This window comes from Myxocyprinus asiaticus, chromosome 1 (assembly GCF_019703515.2).
Source record: "Myxocyprinus asiaticus isolate MX2 ecotype Aquarium Trade chromosome 1, UBuf_Myxa_2, whole genome shotgun sequence".
In the NCBI taxonomy this organism is placed as follows: Eukaryota; Metazoa; Chordata; class Actinopteri; order Cypriniformes; family Catostomidae; genus Myxocyprinus; species Myxocyprinus asiaticus.
Genome location: NC_059344.1, coordinates 13,447,541 through 13,474,662, shown reverse-complemented (window position 1 = coordinate 13,474,662; position 27,122 = coordinate 13,447,541). Strand labels below are relative to the sequence as shown.

The 27,122-nt window shown below is 37.2% G+C and overlaps 1 protein-coding gene across 7 annotated transcripts in view; it reads left to right on the top strand.

Annotated features, from left to right (window-relative positions):
• The window catches only part of LOC127444719 (A-kinase anchor protein 13-like), a 142,833-nt gene that overhangs the window by 48,016 nt on the left and 67,695 nt on the right, over window positions 1–27,122 (top strand). For all 7 annotated transcript variants that reach the window (XM_051704309.1, XM_051704305.1, XM_051704300.1 and 4 more), the window contains exons 5-8: window positions 3,848–4,031; window positions 5,407–5,599; window positions 8,419–10,360; window positions 13,354–13,430. In XM_051704309.1, the coding sequence (XP_051560269.1) occupies window positions 3,848–4,031; window positions 5,407–5,599; window positions 8,419–10,360; window positions 13,354–13,430 (2,396 nt within the window). The remainder of the gene's footprint in view (window positions 1–3,847; window positions 4,032–5,406; window positions 5,600–8,418; window positions 10,361–13,353; window positions 13,431–27,122) is intronic.

Below are 27,122 nucleotides of genomic sequence, written 5' to 3'. Positions count from 1 at the left end.
TGGTCCAAAGTCCTCTTTTCAGATGAGAGCAAGTTTTGTATTTCATTTGGAAACCAAGGTCCTAGAGTCTGGAGGAAAGGTGGAGAAGCTCATAGCCCAAGTTGCTTGAAGTCCAGTGTTAAGTTTCCACAGTCTGTGATGATTTGGGGTGCAATGTCATCTGCTGGTGTTGGTCCATTGTGTTTTTTGAAAACCAAAGTCACTGCACCCGTTTACCAAGAAATTTTGGAGCACTTCATGCTTCCTTCTGCTGACCAGCTTTTTAAAGATGCTGATTTCATTTTCCAGCTGGATTTGGCACCTGCCCACACTGCCAAAAGCACCAAAAGTTGGTTAAATGACCATGGTGTTGGTGTGCTTGACTGGCCAGCAAACTCACCAGACCTGAACCCCATAGAGAATCTATGGGGTACTGTCAAGAGGAAAATGAGAAACAAGAGACCAAAAAATGCAGATGAGCTGAAGGCCACTGTCAAAGAAACCTGGGCTTCCATACCACCTCAGCAGTGCCACAAACTGATCACCTCCATGCCACGCCAAATTGAGGCAGTAATTAAAGCAAAAGGAGCCCCTACCAAGTATTGAGTACATATACAGTAAATGAACATACTTTCCAGAAGGCCAACAATTCACTAAAAATGTTTTTTTTTTTTATTTGTCTTATGATGTATTCTAATTTTTTGAGATAGTGAATTGGTGGGTTTTTGTTAAATGTGAGCCAAAATCATCACAATTAAAAGAATCAAAGACTTAAACTACTTCAGTCTGTGTGCATTGAATTTATTTAATACACGAGTTTCACAATTTGAGTTGAATTACTGAAATAAATGAACTTTTCCACGACATTCTAATTTATTGAGATGCACCTGTATACATATACTGTATGTACTGTAGGGCTAGTTATCTTCTGGCAAAACAGCATGTAATGTATGCCAATAGTAGTTATCTATGTGTAATACATGTCATGGTTTAAGTTAGTAAACTGAGTAGATGTTGGTGACCAATGTTTAAACTAAAGGATTTTGTATGAACTGTAAGATTGATAACAAAGTCTTGAAAGTCCATGAGACAAATAGGAAAAGGATCAACCCCCTTTTGTGGATTTTGTTATTCTAGGTACTATTAACAGGCTGGAATTTTGTGATTGTAATGAATGTGATGGATTATAGCATGATAGAAGGTCACTTAAGTACTGTAGAGCTAGACCATTCAAAGCTTTGTAAGTAATTAACTGAATTTGAAAATGAATACGAAACTTAACAGGTAGCCAAAGAAGCGATAACAAAATGGGGCTAATATGATCATATTTCTTGGTTCTAGTCAGCACTCTATCTGCAGCATTTTGAACCAATTGAATTGTATTTATTGAACCTGCAGGACATCCTCCCAGTTCTGCATTACAATAATCTAATCTTGAGGTCATGAACGTATGAATTCATTTTTTGGTATCAGAATCAGGGAGCATGTGTCGTAACTTAGCAATATTTCTGAGGTGGAAGAATGCTGTTCTTCAAATTGGAAATGTGATTATGAATACAGTTTAATGTGGACTGGTTGCAGCGTCAGGTGCGTTGACAAAGCGCTTGAGCTATTTGATGTGCTAGATCATATTTCCATTTCGCAAACCTGTGTGTCTTCACCACAAGCGAGTCTCCGTTAAACTTCACTGAGTAAACGAGCATGTGCATCCACGTCAATCAGACCAATCGCAACGGAGAAAGGGAGCGCAGTGATTTCGATTAAACTGTGCTGTGGGGTTTAGTAAATGCTCAACATCATACCACAATTTCGGTTTCAATGTAATCAATTATGGAGCTTTCATTTATATCAAACTAGTCTCAGAAGTCAAAGTGTGCAAGTTTTAAATTGTATTAGATGGTTACCCCTCATCGTACGCAGTAAGTGCATCGAATATAATGAGCACCGGGATGCGACTTTTCAGCGCTAGAGTGAATCTGCACTGCGTTTACAGATTATTGTACTATACTGTATTAAATGGTATGTAATGCTGAATAAAATGTATAATAATGCTAACGGTCCTGATATTTGATAGTCCTGATAATGCCAAATTTAATGTCATATTTCACCAGTAAATTGATACTAAGGTAGATTAGGAACATGTAATCAAGGACAATAATATTTTAAAACTTACAACATTAATTTAAAAAACCTCAGATGTATGGAATCAGTGACAGAGTACAAGCATATGTTTCTAACATAATTATGTATTATTCAGCTGTGCAGAATTATTAATATTGCTATTCTGGTGTCACTGTTGCCCTCTGTTGGGCTGATTTTTAGTCCCACTCCATTCCGATGGATCTTTTTGGACTTCAATGATTGTGCTTTTGTCCTGAAAGTAATACTACTAATAATAAAAACATTCAAACTTAACTTTACATGATTCAGGCTTTAAAATTTTCTGAGAGTCAGGTCGAATAGTGAATTCAGTATCTTTAATTGAACCAAATCTTTAAACCTTTTATAATTTCTGTTTTTTTAAAAAATCACATTTTAATAAAATTTCAAAATTATCTTTAATAAGATTTTAGAAATAATCTAAGATTAATCGATTATGAAAATAGTCTATAGTTGCAGCCCTAGTCTTTGTGTGTGTGTGTGTGTGTGTGTGTGTGTGTTTCTATGTTTGTGAGTCAGGGTCAGAAATTAACCAGGGCTTGGGGAAAATGCCACAGTAAGTGCCAAAAATGTCCCTGTATGAATCTCTCAGTTTTTTTTTTATTTTATTTTATTTTATTTTTTTTTTTTTTATTTTTTTTATTGGAAATCTATTGGAAATTGGAAATCTACATCTTTTTCTTAATATTTTATTCTAGGCCTAGTTGTACCCATTATCTCATTATTTGAATTTCAGATTGAGTATTTATGTTAGCAAACTTGTAAAATAGATATGTTAAACAAAAAAGGATGACACCAATTACATTTTGAATATGGTTATGTTATGTTATGTTATGGTTGGTTAGACAAAAAAGTGCCCTAAAAAAAGGTACAAATGCCCCTGAAAATCACATCTGGGGGCAAATGTTACCCTGCACTGGAAAAGCTAATTTCTGACACTGGTGTGAGTCAGTAAGAAGGCGAGTGTCAAAGCACTTGAAATAAAGTATAAAGAATGCAGTAGCCTTATTGGTTTGTCTTTTTCCACTAATCATTTTGACGTATTGTGTCCACTGCCTTTTACTGCCCCATGCTAACAAGTAATTTGAATATGTATAGTGCTTTTCACAATTCACATCACTTCAAAGCAGCTTGACAGCAAATCATGCTGTAATGTCTAATGTTTTAAATGTCTTAAAGTCCCCTTCGAGCTTCATTGAAAAACGTAATTGGAAATCATACATTAAATTTGTTTGTGAGCAAGCCAGAGGCAACTGTGGCAAGGAATGAAAAACTCCATTAGATCTTAGTTACTGGAGGAAAAAAAAAAAAAAATGACAAACTGACATACAAACTGACCTTGGTTTATACTTGGAAATATACTTCCTACTGCAGCGATATTAAATACATTTAGTTTGTCTGAAACCTCATAGCAGAAAGTAATTTTTATTTTATACTCAAAAGAATGCTAGCACTTATTACCCCAGGGATTGAGACTGCCAAAGGAAGCTGAACACCAGGCTCCTCACAGCAATCACCAGGGCCCTGGCCTCCTCAGCACGTCTCACAAAAAAGGTCAACAAGGCCAAAAAAGACATTATGTTGCCAGAGGCAGGACTTACAGGACTTGTCTTAAGAAAAAACCTGGGGCAGATCAGACGCTGATCCTGGCTTACATGCATCCATTCCAAGTTTTTTTTTTTTTATGGACCTCTGTTCTCTCTTTTAGGGCTGGAACCTCAAGAGACCCTCCTGCACTTCACTGCCCGCCGTGGGCTCTTCAAAGTGGCCAGTTTTCTCCTAAAGCAGCCAGGGGGTCGAGAGGCCCTCAACCTGTGCAACAAACAAGGGGCCACACCACCAGTCATCGCCCAGAGCCGAGGACACACCGCACTGCTGGATCTTTTCAGCCAGTGAGTGCTGCAGTTCCACACACAGCTTTTGATTTACTTAAGCTTTCATTCATATAAAACTGTACTGCACTGTAATAGCCATAAATGCTGCTTTTCCATGATGCTGTGTCATGTAAAATGTAGTTTGAAAATTTAAAATAACATGTCTCGAGACCTCTGCACTCTGTTCCGCCCAGCTGTCGGATTGTTGTCTGAAGAGCTGCACTTTGCCTGTAAAGGCGCGATCACATTTACCAATTTGCGTGGCAAAATTCAGGGGATTAAATACAGTCATCTCAATGGGAATCCATTTGATCGTAAATTTTGTGCTTTGGACTTCCAGTGGCATAGAACAAAACACAGATTTCGTGAAATTCAAGTTTGGTAAACTTTGCCAGGCAAATTGGTTTGGCAGTGACCTCTGTGCGGGCAGTTCACAGCTGCTTCGTTCACAGCTACACTGAATATTTACAACGGACAAGGATATCATTTTAGTGGCGAGTTTCTTTTTAACTTCGCTCTCCCAGAGTACAAAGTACAAAGAGGCTGCTTTGCAATTAGATTTTTGCTGGTTTCACACTTGCACAATGTTTGCGCACACCTTCTTTGCCTGATGCCTTACTGACTTAAAATAAAAAAACATGGAGGTGGCACTTCAAACTTGAATTGCTCAGTTGGTAAGATGAGTCTTTATTACAATGGCTCTATTAATTGCGTACATTTTTTAATGTATTAATAAACTTTTTAATAAAATATCACAATGAAGTAACCTGTTAAATCGACAGCCTTACACTCTACAATGAGAATGTTCCTCCCCCTAATATCATATAAAACCAACTGTTCAGTAGGTTTAGGGAAATATGTCAACAAAGGACAGAGAACTACAGCTGTCAAGTGATTTCATGGGTCTTTAACATGACTTGTTAGATATTTTTAATGCTGTTCTGAGGGTTTGTATCACTAATACTTCATACTAATAAAAATAAAGTAATCAGTAACAGTTTCTTTGTCTGTTAATCTAGGCTCTTGACTTTGCTCAGTTGTGTGTTTTCTCAATTGTTGAACGAATTCTGTTGATTTAATTTTGTTGTACAAGTAACACTTGCATCACACAGATCTCTCTTTAGAGAGCAGTGTCCTGCATTTTGCTTTCCTGTGATCTCACTAAGAAAGATCACTCCACCCAGGATTTGCCAACGCCCTAGGTCCTGTGTTTCACCATTACCTCTTATTGTTGACACACTCCAGTTGGCGGAAAGTTGAAAGAAATCCATGCATTTTTATTTAACCACAATACAACTTGATTTGTGTATTTGGAGCATTCTCAACTGCTTCTAAAAACCAAACTATTGAATTTGAGCATAGTGAGTTAATCAAATACTCTGTTTTGATGTAGGGAGGAATCAGACACAGAAAGTGGTGTTGAGACGCTAAGGCGGATCTCCTCGGGCACTCGTGTGGTACAGCACCACCCCTCTCTGAACACCTACACCCTTTCAGTGGCCACTGAGCCAGGCAGCGCACCACCCATCCTGCAGGCCGACATCCTGGAACTGCGCAAACTAATCATCTGCCATCGTCAGGGCAAGGTTAGTCAGTTTGCTTAGATGTGGGCACAACTTTCTTTCTGTCTTTTTTTTTTTCTTTCTGAATGTAGCTGTGTTTCTATCAATGTATTTTTAAGCACATTTTGGAATATCGCAGAAAAACTGCTGGATGGAAACACTGAGACGCGAGTAAAATCTCCAAAATGTGCATAAAAGAATATACACTCGCTCGGTGGATAATTTTTTTTTGATAAGAAGAAATGTGCAATAACCTATGATGGAAACACATTTACAGGAACTTCTATTGAATTAATTAGGAATGCAAGATGCACATCAAAAAAGTCTCTTCACTGAATAATTTGTTCATAATTGGACTAACCAGCAGACCAATCAGCGCATCTGAAATGTTGTTCTGGCCAGGGGCGTAGGAGCGATCTGAAAACTGGGGGGCACACATTCTAACACCCTGTCTACACCGGACACGAGCAGCGCGTCGCGTCAAAAGCAATAGAACCCATTAGAATCAATGATGCTGTCTACACTGGAAGATCTTTTAAGAAATATCAGCATTTTGATAGAACTTTAATGATAGGAACTAAAATGTAGAAACCATGTAGAAATTAATTGGTTTTATATTAGACAAATAATTATCATATAATTTAATGACTGCTGTCAAAAATATCAAACATTGGTCCAGTCAGCCAGAACCAAAGAATAAAAGCACCAAAAAAATTCCTTAATGTCCGTGTCAAATATGATTTTACCTGAACAATATCAGAAGCTTGTGTCACCTCTCTGTTTACACTGTTGGTGATTTGGTCACCGATTCTAAAATAGATATGCCACAAACATCACCACTACCATTAATCTAAATTCAATATAATAGCCAAACATGGAAAAGACAAAGACGAATATATTGTTTAGAAGTATACTATGACATTAGATTATTGTAGTCACACACATGAACCTAATGAAAGAAATCCCAAATGTCTATCCCCTTCAGTTATTTGGCTGGTGGTTGTACATGAGACATTACTGGTAATTCAGTGTTTCAGTGAAAAAGACTAACAATAAAGAGGTCAGAGATTTAAAACTCGCTGAAAGACACCAAAATGTCAAATGTTTTCATCTGTTTAACAACATTAACTTTCAATAGTCAAATATGACTTCTCTGTTTGCTCACGTCTTATCTTGTGTAGATTGTCTGCGTTCACTCGAACTGATTTGCTGAATCGAAACGTGGAATGTGAGGGCTAGCCAACTGGATTGCCACTTTGCCAAAGCAACCATCTACCAGAGGTTTCTGCTGGGTCTTAAAGGTTTCGGTTTAGGCGAACGGCTGCACTTTTTCCCCTTGCACTACAATTAAGCAAAATAAACGTATTCAAATGTAATTATTATTTCTCAAAAAGTGTTAGAACGGTTCCTACACCCTCGGTTCTGGTCATTCTGAAATAACAGTGTCCTAGAAATCCAAAGCCTGCAAATAGTTTGCTGAGGAAATAAGTCAAATACAAAACTTAACTGTGCCGAAAAGCAGGTTTATTGACACTTTTGAAAAATATATTATTAATCCACAAGGTAAAGTCAAAAGGATGAAGGCACACACATAGTGCTCCCTGAACTGTATGACGCTGTTTTGTCTGCGTGTTCTAAACCGCGAATATTTTATTAATGAAAGAGTCGATTTTGACGAAAATGCAGCAGCATTTGCACATTCTTTTTGTGATGTTATGGTTTTTCGCATAAATTACATTTGCAAATTGGATGGAAATATAGCTTGTACCTCTGCCCATTCTATCATTCCTTTTATATCTGCTGGATTTCTTGTCCATCTCAATTTTCCTCTCTAGTACTTCCAATGTTGTCACTTTAACCAGCAAATATCATGGCACAAGACCACATTATTTACATTCAGTATTCTTTTGCTTTGTGCAAATTAAGAACAATATTTGTGTTGTACAAAAATTTATCACTATGATTTTTTTTTCTCCCTTTACAGAGTTGAACTTTTGAGTTTGTTTAGGCCAAAATAAGTGTGAACATAATAACACTCAGATTTAAATACTGTAGAGAAACTTAACCCTGTTTGAAAAAGTATGATGTCACACTTTTAAATATGCTGTCAGTAAAATCAAGCCATTATTTTTAAAGGGGGAAGTATAATGGGGTTGACCAGCAAGTGAGGGCCAATAATAAATTCTATAACACAAAACAACATAGAATATTAAAGCATGGTATTTTCATTTTAATTAAGACATAATTTTGAATTATTTTTGTTTCTATATAACACGTGTTATATAAATTACATCATTAAATATGACGTCAGAATGATCAAACTATTATTTTTGTAAGACTGAAATAACATGGCATAACTGGGTTGACCAGAACATGAGAATGCTTTTTCTCCAAAAACACATTTTAGAAAAAAAAAAAAAAAAAAAAAAAAAAAAGAGAGAGAGTGAAAGCATGGTATTTTAATTTCAGTAAAAACAAAATTTAGGTAGAATTTATTGTCTAAAATTCTTTATAATCCATTCAAATTTAATGATGATAAATGGAGACGTACATTTGCTCCAATTCCAAACATACATAAAACATTTTTTTTCCAGAGTCAAATTTATAAAATGTAAGGTTTAGTATCCTGTTAGTTTTTTCAGTTGTACGTAAGTCATGCACACAAATGACACTGTTACTTAAGAAAGACCCAATAAGTCTATGTGGCTTTAGATAAAAGTGTAAGATCTAGAGAATTGCTATTCATATTACATTTGCTAACTGTACAGTCAAACATTGATAAGAGGGTGAGAGTTGCTTTTAGGACAGAGAATTCTTAAGTTGTTGTTTGTGTTCATGTTCAGGGAGGAGCTGTGTTTCAGCAGAGCTCAGAGTCTCTGCACACTTCTCAAGAATGTGTTGACAGCCTGGAGACCAGAGACTGCTGTTTTGAAGAGGCACGACACAACTCCCTTGATACGAGAGAGCAAGGCTTCACTCCTTTTAGCACAGAGGAAAACAAAGGAGAATGTAATGACTGGCTTGATCCGTCACAAAACAGGGAGGGTGATGGAGGTCCCTCTTTCAGCTGTGAAACTTTGGCATCTCTCCCACACAATGGCAATAGTGAAGATCAGCGGGCGTGTGCTTGTGAAAACAGTGAGAGTGATTGCAGAGAGCGAGAGGAGAGCTCAGATGCTGGTTTAGTTAGTACCGGTGACGTTGGAGATAACAGTGATGCCTTACAGAGTTCCTGTGGGCAAGAGAGAGAGGAAACCGATAAAGCTGATGGAATAATCTGTGAAGCACTGGGTCATGCTGAGGGGCCAGAAGGGGAAAATCAGGAAGAAGGACAAAGTTCTGTAGAGGAGAAACCAGCAGAGGAGAAGGAGCTATCTGAGGGTAGCCACACAGCTGAGGCAGGAGATATGGGAATCACGCAGTCTTTATACACGCCGGAAAGCTCGGATGTGGAATCTTGTTCTGAGGGTGCTAAGACTGATGATGAGGAAGTGCAAGAAGATGGGAGCAGAGATCGCTCAGAACCAGAGAAGGTAAAAGACAGAAACAAGGAACCATCGGATTTGCACCCAACCTTGGAAGATCCATTTATAGGAAACACAATCCAATATGGAAATGAGATTTCACTGATGATCCAAGAGCATAATGTAGAAACGGCTCTGGATTGCTTAGAACAAAATTCATTCGAAAGTGAAGTGCATGCTTGTCAAGACTCTCACGATGAAACTGGTAACTTCTGTGAACCAGGAACACATGTGGTGGAGGAATCTAAGGAAGGAATTTGTGATGATATCTTGTGTAATGTGGAAGGCAGTCAAGGTCATCTTGATTCTTCAAGATCTTTTGATCAAGATGATGTTACAAGTGGTGCTTTAGAGTCCAAACAACTTGAGGATTGTGCTAACGAAGAGCCACACGACTTAACAGAGAAGTCACATTCAGAAACAGATGACTGTCAAAGAATGGATGACACAAGACGCAAGCTTAGTTATTCCATTTTAAGGAATTCAGATGCTAAATATGACTCTTCACTCTTCCATGATGTAGACCAAGAGCAAGAGTTCATGGGAGACACAATGGTAGATGGAAGTGAGAATGAAGGACAGGTTTCTATTGATATCTTACAAAGTGAGCCTGGTTCAGAACCTGAATCTCACACACCAACCAGCGAGGACACCTTAGAACCTGAAGATCTAGAACTCTGCTCCTCAGAGGCGGTTCTGCTAAGTTCTGACTGTGAGCAAAAGCTTGAGGACCTCCAAGAGAACCAGGAGAACAAACTCTCTAGTGAAGCTCAGGCAACACTGGAGGAAGTTCTTGAGTCAGCAATGGCTGTAGATATGGAAAACAGCACTCTGCCACATGAACAAGACTGTTCTGAGAATCTTTGGCAGGATATGACCTCAAACAATGAGGTCATGCAGGTTGCATCAGATCATTTAGATCATTCAGATAGGGATGTAGGTGGAGTGTTTGTACACACAGTTAAATCTGGAGATCAAGGCATCCTAGTTGATCTTTTAGACATACTTGTAAAGTCGAAAGACACTGGAATCCCTAAGGAAAACCCAGCAGTTAATGCAGAAGATCTGTTGAGTTCTTTGGTCCACAGTGACTATGTAGGTCGTGCCTTACATATCGCAGATGCTCTTGATCAGGAGGACAGCACGGTTTCTCCACAAGAGGGTAAACAAGTCCAGGGAAGTCTAGATCCTGTTACTCAAGAGTCAGATGCTGAAGTGCATGCAGTTGCACAACCAATGGGCGAAGAAGACCTGCTGAAAGGTGAGTTGAAAAATAATAGTTGTCTATGTTGGTAAAAGAGAGAACATAAAGATGAAGTGTACAGCAATGCATTTTTCTGCTATGATATGGCAAATTGACATGCCCCTATAACACAATATATTTATGATAGACTGTATGAATGAAACTCACAAAGAAATCTTTGAAAAGATTGAAAAAGAATAAGTAATATTTTGCATTAGTAAATCTACATTCTAGGACCATTAATATTTTTTACTTTGTGACATTGTTTTCATAAATGAACAAATCCCCCCGCCCCCCTATTTAAACCCATAACAAATATGCAAATAATAATAATAATAATAATAATACTATCATTGTTTTTAGGCCCATTAAGATTTGTTTGCCTTGTGAAATTATTTTCATGTGAAGTAAGCACTTTTTACCTTCTCTTCTCGTAATGCAAAAATCACATTTGTATTACAGTAATATAAATGAAAACTAGCCTGATTGGACACAATGCTTTTTTTGTAATTAAATTAGTCTAAATTATTTAGCAGGGCTCGACAATAAGGACTGCCCGATGGCCTGGGGCCAGTATGAGAGAGATTCGTGCCAAGTGCTAGAACTGTCACTTGCCCGATCGGGCCAGTGCTGCATTTATAACATAAGTGCAAAAAAACAACAAGTGAGAGAGCACAACAATTACACTGAGTGAACCAATTATTCTAACCGACGAGCGAGCGTGATTCTGTTTAGCTCGCAAAGATGCATGAGAGCATAACATACTGGACGTGTCAAGGCACAGTCGCGTGCAGACACCGAGCGCACTCTGCTAGCACTGTCCTCGCTCTTTTCCAAGTGTCTTAGCAGCAGCTATTACCAATGTGAAGAAAATAGCAGGCAAAAAACCCACTTTTGCACATCTTGTGCAACATTTTAAGTAGGCCTGTCACCGCACATTCCGTGTTCACAGTGCGCGAAATCCTCACATTTTTCGTTTTTACATGTTGGTGAAAATTAGTAATCACACATTGTAACACAAGAAATCAGCGGTTTCATTCTGTAGGACTGAAAATCCATGTCTCTCTCGTGCATATGTCTCATCATCTCTCTCCGTGCAGCGTAGACTGTTTAACATGCATGTGCTCTTGTAAAGGGACAGAGCGCTAATTTTATTCCCACTGTAAAAAAACAAACACATTTTCTCTCATTAATTCGCCTTTAGAGATGAAGCGCCGAATGAGACATAATAAACTTTGTTAAACCCCAGTTATACACGTGTCTGGAAATCACAAGCAGCTTAGTATCCAAAATGTAAGTACAGATTTAATTAGGTTAGTTTCAAAATGTAATCATTAATTCGACATGATAATGGCGTTTATATGAAAAGAAGCAAGATCACTATGGCTATTAGGCTATTATTATCAGAGCTGTTTAGCTGCAGGGTGAAGATGAATATTTGAAACAGTCTACTTCATATCATCTTCATGAAACACCAGTTACATGTCTCATTTCTGGACCGTACAGGTATTTTTGTTTTTGTACTTTTTGCATCAGTCTGTGTTGGTCGTGTTTGGGTTGTCTGATTTTATGTTTATATCCACATTCTTAATTCATAGATTAGGCATATCTACCTACTGTATATTACACATCACATCCGATTTAGTTGCAAGTCTCCTCTCTCAGGGATTCATATGTTTATAACATTCAGCCAACAATCAGATCTTTAACTCAGTGACTAAATCTTTGATCCTGTGTGTGATAACACTACACATGGCCAAAAGTTGCATGACAGCATGACTAAACGGGTTACCGAAAACACATAATCTCCTCCACTGCTGGGGCCAGTGAATATTTTGGCGGGGCCAGTAAAAATCTGAAGCACTGGCCCAACCGGGCAAGTACAAACAATCCTTAGCATTGAGCCCTGTTCAGTACAATAAATTCTACCATGATATACTGTTACATTTGTTCTTTACAAATGTTACAATTTATATGTATGTATTTTTTTTTTTTTTTTGCATTACAATTACAGTAATTAGGGAAGGGGGATGTGTGTTTAATCATCATTAAAATAATGCCACACTTAATGGTCCCAAATATAGACTTAATTTTCTTCATGCAACAATAGAAAATGCATGAATTTAGCCATGGTTCCCACTCTTTTGACCTATGAAATTCCATGACTTTTCCATGACCTTTCCAGTCATTTGGAATTACATGGAACATATTTAAAAAAAATCATTTTGATTCACAGATTCACCAATGAATCTTTCAGAATGATTTGAGAACTGTTTTGATCAGATATGGTTTATAAGCTAGATTTACTAGCTCTGGGAACTCTGAAAAACACAAGGTCGAAAATCCATAAGACTGAAAATCCAATACCTAGTTCCACGTTTAATTTCATCACTGACTAAATATTAAAGTGTAATTGCATAACAGGTTTTTTCCAAGTCGTTTTTCAAAATGATCAACCAAAATTCAATAATTATACATTTAGTGTAATTATTGAAAGTAGCCTGTGCCTCTCCATCATGCGCATGCCAGAGAGAACAGGGTGTATCAATCTAGTTTATGATTTATGTACACAAAAGACTGTAACTTAGCAACAGGGGATGTCATCATGGGATGACCGTGGAAGTCATGTTACAAGGGGAGGTCAGCGTCCATTTCCTGACCCAAAAAAGACATCGATACACCCATATTTTTAAAGCGTATTGTTATCTTTGCTGAATTACGTAACCGAACCATAACAATAGCCAGACTTACAATTTCCAGAAATATCCCTGTTTGGTTAGTGGATTTGCAGCACAGGAAATGTTTTCTTTTAATTTATCAATACATAAAAAATGAGTAATATTTTCCATTTTCAAGTTAGCTAAGACTTGGATGCTTTGCAAAATTCTTCATCAACGATATTGTTTTCCTATTTCGTACACAAGCCAATTCCTACTTTCCTTATACAATACCTTAATTTTTGTCATTATATGACTGTTAAAAGTTATTGTAAATACTTAATGTCCTCTTAGATGCACCTTTGGAGGATCATATGGACTTTCAGAAGACAACATGGCCTGATGTTGACATGCACAAAGATGCACCAATGGTTAGTACACTTTTGTGTTTTAACCACTAGACATTTAATTTACTACATTTCGCTTATGAAATATTTTGTGGGTGTATGTTGTGAAATGACATGTCTAAATGCTGACCCATGGTAGAAAATATTAAAGTAGGTTAAAAATACCTGCAGTCATTGTCACAAAATAAACCTAGCCAGTGTGCTCAGGTCTTGAATCACCCTTGCGATAATGACTGGCAGACTCTACATTATCCCACTTCTTACACTGCTACTCACCAGATATATAAATGGATATTAGCTTACTTTGAAAGTGTGATTTTCAACCTCTTTTAACCAAAAACTGGCTCATGCTTTTTTGGCATTCAGTGGCTCCTAATGCTCATCAAGGAGTCAGTATTTACGGTTGCTTTGAAGTCAGTAATTTTAGGCACTGGGTTTCAAATGGGGGTGATATTTCCCTGAAAAAGACATTGTAGCATCCTGTTACTCTGCAGCATTTTGGTTGGGTCCCCGTGGTGTTGGCCCATGGTGTAACCGGTTACAGATGTGCTTCACTCTTTCATCTTTTGGCCTGTTCATGTTACGTAAAGATCTGAAAATGCTTATAAACATCCAAACATCTGAATTTGTATGTAGGTGGAGTCAATGCTAGACTAAAGAACATATACAAAAGACAGAAGCACAAACAATGTCACCATTATGATAAGTGATATATGCAGATAGGACCATATGTCCATCTCCAAATCATTGTAACATTATTTCAAAGTTTATGGGCTCCATTTTGTGACCGCGATAAGTGTAGCGATACGCCCAACGACTGTGCGCTACATCTTATCCAATTTTCATGAGAACGCTAATTCTAAGTGCAATTTTCTTGTCAGCGCAAATGGACGTGGGTGGGAGTGTTTGTGCTATCTGTGGGTGTATGCACACAAACTGTGGATGTAATCTGGAAGGCCGATACAATCACTGTTAATACTAGCCATTATTTGTGTGTCAATAGATCAAAGTTATAAATAATACTTAAATTCTCTATAATTTAATGGAGCATACATTCAAGTCCTGACGAGAACCATATTTTCCATGAGTATAAAAAGAGCATGTCACTGTCATAGAAATATGCCTGACATTCAATGCAGTTAATGCACAAAAAAATTAAAGTCCATATTTGTATTCTTCTAACTGATTGCATACAGTCCATTTACACTACCAACTTCTTATGTATGTGCTGTCTTTTTATTAAATCGTTGGTGCTTGACAGGGAATGGACTATATAATTGGAAGCTGACGGTGCAATAACCAGAGAAGAACCTCCGAATTGCACTTAACCCAGCCCATTATGTCTTTGCGTGTGCATTTTCGCCAAACCCACTTGTGCCTAGACTTAGCGCATGCTTGCATGAAAATATTAAAACTTCATGGCCATGCCCACTGACTTTACATGTATGATGTATCACATAGCGGTGCATTTAAAATAGGGTCCTATATGTTACTGGTCTACTCTAAAGGTCTTCTTACATAAAACAACTGACCTACGGTTATTCTAAGCAGTTGGTATTGTGTCTGTGAGGTCACAGAAACTCTAGATGTGGTAGCAGTAACCTGTGAAGTCAAGGAGCAATGTTTACATTGAACAAGCTCAAATCAGAGGGATGGAAGAGAGCTGGCAGTCATGTGGGAATATGCATTGTGTGTATGTGTGGTATGTTGTTTTTGTGTTTTAAGTGCATTTTGTAAAAGTGAGATACTGTAAGAGGGAGTACTGGGAAAATGTGCCTTTGTGTCTGAAAACTATAGAGCACAAAGCCAACTTTCAAAGCTTTCAAAGTTTTAATGTATAGACAGATCTAGTAATGATGTCTTTAAAAGTAGTATACAAGGGGGCAGAGTATTCACTCACCAGGGGTTGTCAAGCTCTAAAAAGGACAGAAATGTATGGCAGGCGTGGGGCTTACCCTAACATTTCATAAAAAATGTGACAATGATGAGTTGAATAAATGTACAAATAATCTGTTTGAATTAAAAATGACTCTGTTCTTTTCAATATTTTAGCAAATAAAAGAGCAAAATATTACACATCACTGTCGCACTATTTGTTGAGGTAACTCAATACACTTTTTTTAGACATGAAAATGTCCATAGAAAACAATGGATGCACGGCCCATAGAGCCCCAATAAAGCCATGGGAACAGGTAAAGCCATCTGTGGCAGATACCTGTACAATGCGATTCAAAATATTGATGCTCATTGGTGCTCAAAAGATTGATGCTCCTTTTATTTGAACCACAAGTACTGAGGGCCTTTTCCTGCAAATTACTGTATATCCAGTCCAGTCCTAGCAAAACAAAACCACCATTTCTGCTTACAGATTTCACCCCTGGAGATCAGGAGCACATGGAAGAAATCACTAGTATGTGTTGCTCTGACTCATTTCCTTTAGACAGTGTGTATCGTTTGTGTTGTGTGTATATATATATATATATATGTTTCGGTGATGTCAGTCTCAAAAGCATGAGGGCTGTTATCAGTGTCCCATTGGACAGGCTTTCCTGCTGGAAATGAACTCATAAGTTTGATTCAGAGAAAGAGAGAGAATTGAGACAATGACCAAAGAAAATGGCTGTAGCTTTTGAACTCTGGAACTTTGAAAAATGAATATTCTTTTTTTTGTAATTTAAGTATTTCTTTAAAGCGTGTACCAAACTTTCAGAAATATGCTTTGGTAAAACTCAGGAGCTTTTTGAATATAATTTGATAATTTTCACAAAGGCAAGAACATTAATAGGATCCCAAACTGGATGAAGCCTAACAGAGCTGAAAGAGCTAAAGTTAGTAATATCTCAGTCAGGGTTTAAAATTGAGTTTTTTTGTTTTTTTTTTTTTTTTTAACCATCTTTTAAAATCTTTGATATTATAATTCTGGTTTCTGTAATTTTATCGAACAAGATGAAATATTTTAGATTGAGACAAAACCAATTAATAACACAAAACAGACATAAAACAAAATTCATAAAATCCATTTGTAATAGATACAGTACTGTGTGTGACTGTTGCTTTCCCATCAAAAATGATGTCACAACCTGTAGGATGAAAGAATTGGCTTGTTTAGTTAAAGGGAAAGACAAAAGACTGGATTGAAAATGATATTGAGGACACAGGAAGACAATGCATTTTGTTTGAAGCATTTTGTAAAAAAAAAAAAAAAAAAAAAAAAGGGAAATGCCTGGAATATTTCTTAATATTTTGAAAGTTTTTCATTTTAGGAGTTACTTTATATAGCACCAGTGGCATGGCAAAACGGCAACATCTGCTCAAACCAAAGTAGTGATTATTATTTTATTTTTTTAATTCAACCCTATGTTCACTTAATAGTTTTAAAAATGGAAATCCTATTTGTTAATTCTCTTTTAACACATTGTTAAAAGATAATTAACTAATAGGATTACTATCTATACAATTATAAGTTTAATATTTTATCCAGTATATTAAAACGTAAAATGGGGACTGGAAAATGTGCAGCATGTGGAGAAATGGCTCATGTGCAGATGTGAGAAAGAGTGTCCGAGAGTGTGGACCGGGGCGGCAGGCACTCTGAAAGAGGAAAAGAGACTGTTTGCATAAGTGAATGTGTGTGTGTGTGTGTGTGTGTGAGAGAGAGAGAGAGAGAGAGAGAGAGAGAAGGGAGTGGGGGATGAGCGAGCGAGGGAAAGGGGCCGGCCCTTCACACAGATGTGAAAGATTAGGAGTGTCTGATTTTTCTGAATGCTTCAGCTGGGGCGATTGTGCCTGTCAGGACCTCATGTGCGAAATAAGCAACACTCAGTGTCACCGTTTCTTTTTACGTGTGTTGGAAAGATGTACGAACGACACAGGCGGAGGTATAGTTTGTGTGCTAAAGGGGAGAGAAATATGGATGTAGTTTTGATCAAGGTAAGGAGATCTGATTTGTTGACATTCACTGCATTGCATTGAGCTTGTATGTTAGAAACTAGATATACACGACACTAGGTTGGAAACACTTTTTATTAACTTTAAGTCATAGGCAAATATTATAATGCTTGACAGATCAGTAGTCGAGTAGTTCAGTAGTTGTACTTTCAAATATGAATAATGTTTTTAATACTAGTAACGAAAGTTTTATAAAGTTTTACCATTTGTCAATAGAGATGTCCAGAGGGATATTCTGTTGCTCAAAGGTTGCTTTTTAATAGCTCAGGACATTTAAATGAGTTCTCAGTTATGCATTAAGTAACAGATATTTCTCCAAATATAATATCAAGTCAAAATAGACACAAATAAAAGTGTTTGCATATAGTAACATTATAGAGCTATAAAATGAATGTTGATAGCATAGTTCACATAATACATTTTTCATATCAGAATCACTGGTGGTAAGAATTTGAGTCTATTTATTAGGAGAAAAACTGTTAAACAGGAGACATGCACAACAAATTCTCCTTTTAGTACCCATTTATTCTTTTTGTTATTTAGGGGAAACAATTGAGAAATATCTCATTTGTGATTTTTCTTTCCAATGAGTGTCATACACAAACAGACTTCAGTACTGATTATAAGAGGTGTGTTATCATAGGAGTCAGAAGTTGTTCTTCTGACAACTTACATGGTTTTTAAGTGAAAACAAATAAAACATTTTGCTGCAAAATGCAGTGGTCAGTTTGTGGTTTCGAGTGCCTGCAGTCAGCTCTTCACTCGTTGAATTCAAACAGTGTTGTTATGTCTTAATTATTTGTTGCATTAAAAGAAGATCCATAGTTTTGTTGTTTAGACAACTGAATGACATGCACGCATCAAGTCATGCAGACATGCATTCCTACTCGACTGCTGTATCAGGCAGTGGATCACTGTCTACTCCCCAGCATCATGTTGCTGCTCATTTGCACAACGTTAAGCTGGGCTTAACTTTGTTGCATCTGCAGCAGTCACTTTTGCTCATGACACCAGAATTTGCCAGCTCAAATCGCTTTGATCGCTTTGTCTCTGCAAGTCACTGTATGTGTGAGTCACAATGAGTCATTTTATTCAATACAATTGTGCCAACATATTTAAAGTCAGCGTGAAATATAAAATAGCCCTATTTATGTTCCAGACTGATCTCACTTTGAATTCGGTGACAGGAGGTCAAAAGTTCTTCAGCTGAAATTGGTCTGTGCTTACCGAAATTCGAACCACTGCCGAAGCTGGAAGTGTTGTTGAACATGTAGTTGAACGTATGGGCAACGTCTAGTTTCCGGCTGAAATGTCCACTTTTTTGTCACCAAATTTTAGTTGTATTTTTTTGTTGTAAATAATGTTATAGTCAACAGGAATGCATATTTTATTAACTTTACCCCTTACCCAAACCCCAACTCTAAACCTGACCGTTAGAGGAGTAAAAAATTATTTAAATTATTAAAAGAGCAAAAATTCAACTTCCGACTCACGCTCACCATTATTTTATTTTTTTTATGTGATTATGTTTCTTCTGAATGTTCATGTACCCTTAAATCGATCCCATATGGCCAAGTTACTCACAAGCAGCATCCCCCATAAGACATTTTTGCATCAGTTCTAATATGTTTACTTCTCCCTCCAAGACACGGGTTCTGATCCAATGGATACCAGGAAGTAAAGTCCTGTCCTTACTTTGACTATCCTGTTACACTCATAAACACGTCACATTTCAGAAGTAAATTGGGTTGCAAATGCTGTTTAATGTTGACTTAATCTAGTACATTTGATTCAGTCAGTACATGTCTTTAGATGGTTTTGAGAGCCTTCCATTCTTTAATAACTCTTTAAGGCTGAATGACTGTTGGGTTGGAGCACTGCCTCTGGGAAAGCTCAGCTACAATGTTTTGACTGTAAATGGAGTGTGTGCTTGTGTTTGTTTGTGCATGCATGTGGAGGTCAAGAACTGTGCAAGCTGAAGAGGTGGATCAATTTGGTGACAGTCTTGGAGCGCAAATCCTAATGGTTTCCTTTGGACCTCAGCCAGGAGAGAATGATGGAAATGGGCTCTCGTCCAAGTGATTTCAAAGTGCTGTACTGCAGCTAAAAATCACCATCTTTACAATCAGAACAAACCAGAGTTTTGGAACTTTGCACAGTTTTGAGAGAAAACTTGGGAACAACTGTACAGTGGTCCCATTAACATATCACTAACTGATTAACATGTTCTTATTGGGCCATAAATTGTATCTCGAAGCAGATGCTTTTGTCTTCAAACTTTTGTTCCAGCTGCTTGCATCAAGAACCGGTGTGTCCAGGCTGTGCATTTTAAACCAGATGCGTTTTTATTGGGTACACTTTTGAATACTCTGCGTTCAACAGAGTCTGCTGGCACTGCCTTTTTGGTTTCTCCCCTGGCTCCGCAAATATGCAGTGAAAACGGCAGCGGTGCCAGATTCTGGAACATTGGGACATGTTTGGCTCTGTGCAGAGCTTGGGGTTGAGATCTGTGTTTGGGCCTGTCTTAAAGAGAACGGCTAGGAACAGCAGGGTTTTGTGGAACATGTTAGGTTGATGTGATAGCATGTGATTTTTGGGTTGACATGTTACCATGTAATTGCTTTTTTATCTCTTTAATTGGATCGTTAGAGTGGAGAATTACAGGGAATGGGGAAGGAGAGAGGGAGAATGGGATCAGTTCATGTCACAGGCCTCAATCCTGTGTAGGGCTGCAACAACTAATCGATAAAATCGATTATTATCGATAATGGAAATCATTGACAAGGAATTTCATTATCGATCTCCATCAGTTACGTCACTTTACAGCCTGGTGAAAAATGTGTTGCATGATGAAACTCATTTGAAAAACAACGGAGACAAGTTGAAGCAGAAAAAAAAAAAAATCACAAGATGTGCAGAGCATGAGAGCACTTTATAAATACTTCAAAGAAGATCATAATAAGCATACAGTTTAATGTGGAGCGGTTGCTGCATCAGGTGTGTTGACAGAGTGATTGTGTTGTTTAATGCACTAAAGAGTTGTTTCTCTCCAGCACATGACTTACATTTTACTGCTATTTTCTGTTTTATAATGCATGCATGTTATGAATTAAAAACCAGATGCGTATTTCCATGTATTTAGCAAAACTGTTTGTTTTGATCACATGCGAGCATGTGCATCCACGTCAATCAAACTGATCGCTGTGGAGAAAGGGAGCACAATTACTTTGATTAAACTCCTGCAACTTCAATTTTAAATGTAATCAATTGTGCAGCTTTCATTGATGTCATGCTGATATCTCAGAGGTCAAAGTGTGCGGAATAAAGTGTTTTAGATCATGTAAGCACATGTAATACAATGAGCAATGGGATGAGACTTTTCAGCACGAGAGTGAATCTGCACTGCATTTACTGATGACTGTACTGTATTAAACTGTGTATAATGCTGAATATAACGTATAAAAATGCTGAGGGTCCTGATATTTGATAGTCCTCATGATAATGCCAAATGTAATATCTGATTTCAGCAGTAAATGTATACCATGGCAAACATTTTATTACTGGATAAACATACACATATTTTTGAAAATAATAGTTTAGAAAAATTTAATCAGCGACAATACTATTTTAAAACCAACAATATTAATTTAAAATACTTAAAATGTATGTAATCAGTGACAGTGTACAAGCATATGTATCTAACATAATTATGAATTTTTCAGTTGGGCAGAATTATTAATTTTTCTATTGTGGTGTCACCATTGCCCTCTGCTGGGCCGATTTTTTTGTCCCACTCCATCCTGATGGATAATTTTACTCTTAAATGAACAGTACTTTTTGTTCTACAAAGTTTTACAGGTAATGAAAGGAACTGTTTTTCATATGTACTGAAAGTAATAATAATAATAATAAATAATAAATAAATAAAGCTGCAAGCAGCGATGACAAGCTAAAGCACAACTGGTCCATTTCCAGCCGGTGGCTTTCGGAAAACAATGCAAGGTGGACACATGCATTTGGCATTTGACATTAATCTAAACAATTTTAAAGCAATTTGAATAAATATAAGAGGACTACTTTAAAGTCTGTTGTAAGAGCCACACTTCCTGCTGCCAGTTGGTGGCACTAGGACCGTGACCCAAAATAGTAAAATCCATGTGATTATATGGATCAATTTTGATCTAAATCACACATTGCACACAGAAGATATGAAACACTTTCTGTTTCCATTATTCGCCAGTAATTTAATGCCTCACCGTGGCAACATCATTCGATATATCAAAATCTGCTCACAATTTAGCATCTTCAGTGTCTTGGCATAATATTGTCTAAATGTGGTGACAGTCTCATGAGTCACCTAGGAGGATTATTTAAAAGTTCATAGACTGCAATATTAAAAAAATACAAAATGGCTGACTTCCTGTTGGGCAGACCTAATGACTATAATTATAAAAGTTGTCTGGCTTGATGAGAACTATATATGTACCAAATTTTGGTGACTGTAGGTGAAAATGGGGTTGTAACAGAGGCTGTCTTACACACCCATTTTAAAGGGGGCACTACAGAGCCCTCCCTACACGCCCATGCGTGAACTTTTGCACAGACCTAATGGCCAAAGTCTCGGATGTGTGTGCAAAATGTCATGAAATTTTAAGCATGCCAAGTGCCTCAGAAACACCCAAATATAGGAAGAAATTAATAATAACAATTAATGTGTTGCCATAGCAACACTATTTAAGATATCAAAAATCCCTTGACAATTTGACATCAGCAGTGTCTTGACATTATTCTAAAGAATTTTGAAGCAATTCATGTAAATAGAAGAGGGCTATTTCAAAGTCTGTTAAAAGTGCCATACTTCATGCTGCCAGTTGGTGGCACTATGACCGTGACCCATAATATCTGCATCAATGTGATCAGCACCCATTACCAAACATACAGCTCAATTTTCATTAAAATCACACAATGCACACAGAAGATATAAGGCACTTCCTGTTTCCCATTTTTTGCCATTAATTTAATGCCTCACCATGGAAACACCGTTTGTTATATCAAAATCTGTTTGCAATTTAGGATCTTCAGTGTCTTGTCATAATGTTGTTAAATGTGGTGACAGTCTCATGAATCACCTAGGAGGAGTATTTAAATTTTCGGAGACTGCAATATAAAAAAAAAAAATCCAAAATGGCCAACTTCCTGTTGGGCGGAGCTTATGACTGTGAGTATGAAAGTTGTTCGGCTTTATGAGAATTATTTATGTACCAATTTTGGTGACTGAAGTTGAAAATGGGTGTGCTACAGAGCCCAACTTGCAAGCCCATTTTCAAGGGGGTGCTACAGAGCAACTTTTCCCAGCCCTAATGGCCGACGATTCTGATGTGTGTGCAAAATTTCAACAGTTTTCATGCACGTTAAGTACCCCAAAAGTACTGAAAACCTTGAAAAGAATAATAAAAATAATATTAATCCTTAGAAGAGCAATAGGGTCTCCGTACTTTCACTTCTTGGGCCCTAAATATAGCTGCAAGCAGAGATGATGGGCTCAAGCACAACTGGTCCATTTCTACCCGGTGGCTTTCGGAAAACAATGCAAGGTGGACACATGCATTTGGCATTTTACATGATTTTAAACAATTTTGAAGCAATTTATGTAAACATGAGGGCTATTTCAAAGTCTGTTAAAAGTGCCATACTTCCTGCTGCCAGTTGGTGGTGCTATGACCATGATTCATAATAGCCATGTAAATGCGATCAGCCCCCATTACCAAACATACAGCTGAATTTTCATCAAAATCATACAATGCACACAGAAGATACAAGGAACTCCCTGCTTCACATTTTTAGCCATACTTTTTGGCTTCGCCATGGCGACACCATTTAAAATATCAAAAATCTGTTCACATTTTAGCATCTGCAATGTCTTGCCATGATTTTTCACAAATTTGGTGCCTGTCCCAAGAATCCCCTAGGAGGAGTATTTTAAAAGTTCAGAGCTTGTGGTTTTCAGAAAATCCAAAATGCATGACTTCCTGTTGGACGAAGCTAATGACTATAATTATGAAAGTTGTCCGGCTTGGTGAGAACTAGATATGTACCAAGTTTGGTGACTGTAGGTGAAAATGGGAGTGTTGCAGAGGCCGTCTTACATACCCATTTTAAAGGGGGCACTACAGAGCCCTTATCCTGTGTCACCTGCATGAGCATGACGTCTTAACATGTCAAGAGCATCTGCGATAACTGCTGCGCATTGGCTCCAACCTGTTGCTTTTTGTTATGTAACAATTGAAGTACAGTTTCCATGAAGACATAAGTTAATGTCATTTGCCACTGACTAAAAGGTATATTTTGACCTGACTAATAACATATAATGTTACATATAATAAACTGAGAAATAACATTCATGGTGAATAAACATAAAAAAATGCATGTTAGGATGATCCTCATGAAACCTGTCAAGAAAAAGTCATATTAGTCATATTTATCCACAAATCAATGTAATAAAAATGAAATCATATATTGCATTAAGAAAATGAAGCTAAATTTAGGACCATTAAGATTTTTTGCATTGTGACTATTTTCTGGACACATTTTACCCCCAATTCTCTTTACTCTTTCCTGTCACACAGACGGATGTTTTACTTTGACTATTCCCATCATTATCAATGATGATTCTCATTACCGCAACACAATAATTTTTTCCACTGAATCACAGTATTTAACGTATACCACATGAATAATTGCATACATTTTATCTGCACATTTTTTTCATGAAATTAATCGCACTAAATTAACATATTTACCCGACAGCCCTAATCTTTTATGCACCATGTCTAATAAAGTCTTACAGCTCCACATCATAAGAGCTTAAATGTATCACATTTCACTCCTTTCTGAGGGAACGTGATGACCTGCCTTTTTCACAAGAATCGGAAACTGTCACCGCAGAGGAAAGCTACTTCCGCTACGGGTTTGCAGCTATTGCTTTAGTTTACATTTGCCTCTAATTATGCTTCTTACATCTTCTGTATGGCCTGTTTTCTAACAAGTCACAATATAATATACACAGAAATGATTTATCATCTTTTCCCAACTGATTCAGCTATTCAGCCCGCAGTCTCTTTTGAGTTTGTCTCAGCAGGAATATTCATTCAACCATTTCCCTCATCTTATCACTGTGTCATGGAAAATAAATAATAAAAAGGTATATTTACTCCCAGCAAAGATGCAAAAATACAAAGAAAATTCAATATGTCTAACTGAACCTTGTATGAAAATATTAAATGCTGTTTTTAAAGTATAAATAATCAAATTTAGTAATGAAACCAAGTCATCCTGTCCCGTTTAAAATGTATCAATATTTAAAACAGATCAATATTTAAGTCAATTTCTTTGATAGAAATTCTACTTCCTGCCCAGTAGAGGGCATATGCTTAAAGAATGTGAAAGTGAAAGTTAAAGTGGAGGCTGACTGAGCAGGGAGGAGAATTTATAGTAAAATTGGACTTAAATATTGATCTGTTTCTCACCCACACCTATTATATCACTTCTGGAGACATAGATTTAACCACTGGAGTCATATGAATTACTTTTATGCTGACTTGTGTTATTTTTGGAGCTTCAAAATTTTGGCACCCATTCACTTGCATTGTATAGACCAAAAGAGCTGAGAAATTCTTATAAAATCTTAATTTGTGTTCTGCTGAAGAAAGAAAGTCACACACATCTGGGATGGCATTAGGGTGAGTAAATAATGAGAGATTTTTCATTTGTGGGTGAACTATTCCTTTAATACTAATTATAACAACAACATGTACATAACGTGGCGTAAGTACAACATCGAATATTACAGTGCAGATTTACAGACTTTAAGATGATGATGAGCTCCCATAAGAGCCTTTACAGTTTAAGACAGTAAGAATATTAGCTACATTTATCAAAAAATATAAAAAATGAAAAAAAATGAAAAAAAAAAAAACTCATGAAGAAACAGTCACAAAATGTATGTTTTTCTTGAACATTTCAGTCATGGTTCCATTCTTTTATTATAAGAATGATATAATGACATTAAAAAAATATCTTATTTTGACATTTGAGCCGTGTGCTATAAAAAGGGCAGATGTATACCTGTATATCTGAGTTGGTTTGGCTTCATGATGTGAAAAGCACAGAGTTTAATGAATATTATCCCGAATGTCGACTCAAACATTAACTTTATCGCATTCAGTTTAATGATGGTCAGAAGCATGTGAGTGAGATGAAATATCGGAGAGAGAGATGACAGAAGTGTCACTGTTTATGAAGGTGTCAGTGGTGCGAGCAATCAGACACCCTACTTCTTCTCATTCTGGAGCTGTACATGGAGGAGAGCAGGCTGCTGCTGATAAATTTATCTGCACAATATGTGCTGTTTTCAGTTGTGATAATGCCAAACAGACAAAGAGAATGAAATGACAGTGCAATGACAGTGAAACGTTATTTATAACCGGTGTAGTCTAGGCAAGTAGCAGCCCAAATTTCTTGCTGAATAAGTTAGATTCAGTCACGTTATGCCTTTATCAAAGTTTTCAGAATGTTCTTTTACCACAATCAAGATCCTAAATAGAGCTCTGTAGAATTGACAACAAAGCAAAAAGTCAGAAAAAAAAAAAAAAAAAAAAAAAAAACATTTACACGCTGTTTACTTCATGTGACGACTTTGATATCAGCAGATCTTGCTCATGTTTCAGTGGCCGTTGTTGATACTGGAAGTACCTGTAAGTTTACCCTGCGAGGGGCACCCCCGGAAGCGAGGAACACGGAAGTGTGAAAAAGGCCTATCCATCCAAAGAAACATCCTGTACACTGTTCATAAATAAACATTCAGTCAAACCCTTTGTAATATGATAACCATACGCCTCATTTACAGTTCTACCAGTGTGATTTTACTAGTCACATACACTCAAATACAGCTTTTTTCAACCATTCTGAGTGTTCACCATCTCTCACCGGCTAATCTTTTTTATCATCAGAGTTTCCGTGGCAGTGCATGTGTGATATCGTCACACACTATGGTGGAAACCACTACGAATAACCCAATGTGTGTGTCTAACCTCTCCGTATTGGTAGGGCCTGTGATCGAGACAACAGAAAGCAGTGTTCTCCATGCATACTGCCTTCCCATAGGCACACAGTGTCTACTAAGTGCCTTGGCATGGACCTTATCAATAGAGCATTGTGTATTGTTAATTGCTTTAAAACTGTGCATGGCCACTTGTTTTTTGACAAGCTCAGAGGTTGTATGCGTAATTAGTCCCTGGCCAGGATGGAAATGTGAACCGCTCCTGAGCTTCACGTGCCAGAGGACAAATCAGAAGTACTTTGGAACTTTCGTATCTTCCTAGCTCTGTTTCTCTGCCTCTTTCCCTTGCATTCACTTCCTCAACCGGTTTCCTTTGTTTACCGTCTTTGTCCTCTTGCCAGTCTTGAATCACCTGTGTGACCCAGTGACAAAGTGTAGCTGGGTTATAGCAAAGTCTGTCTTGCAAGTCTGTCCACTGTCAGCCATCTTTGGAACGCTCACAGGAGGCTATTTCCAGTCATGCCAGTGTAGCTCCTATCTACTTGAATGATGAAAGACCAAAATCTAAAAAATGGTTGGTCAAGATTACGATCAAAGAACATATTTCAAATCAGCACTACAATTTGATAATATTGGAGTCATAAATTGTGCTTCTTTACCTCATATTATGCTAAAATATTTTGGCCAAATATTAATTTTCCCGGCTTGTA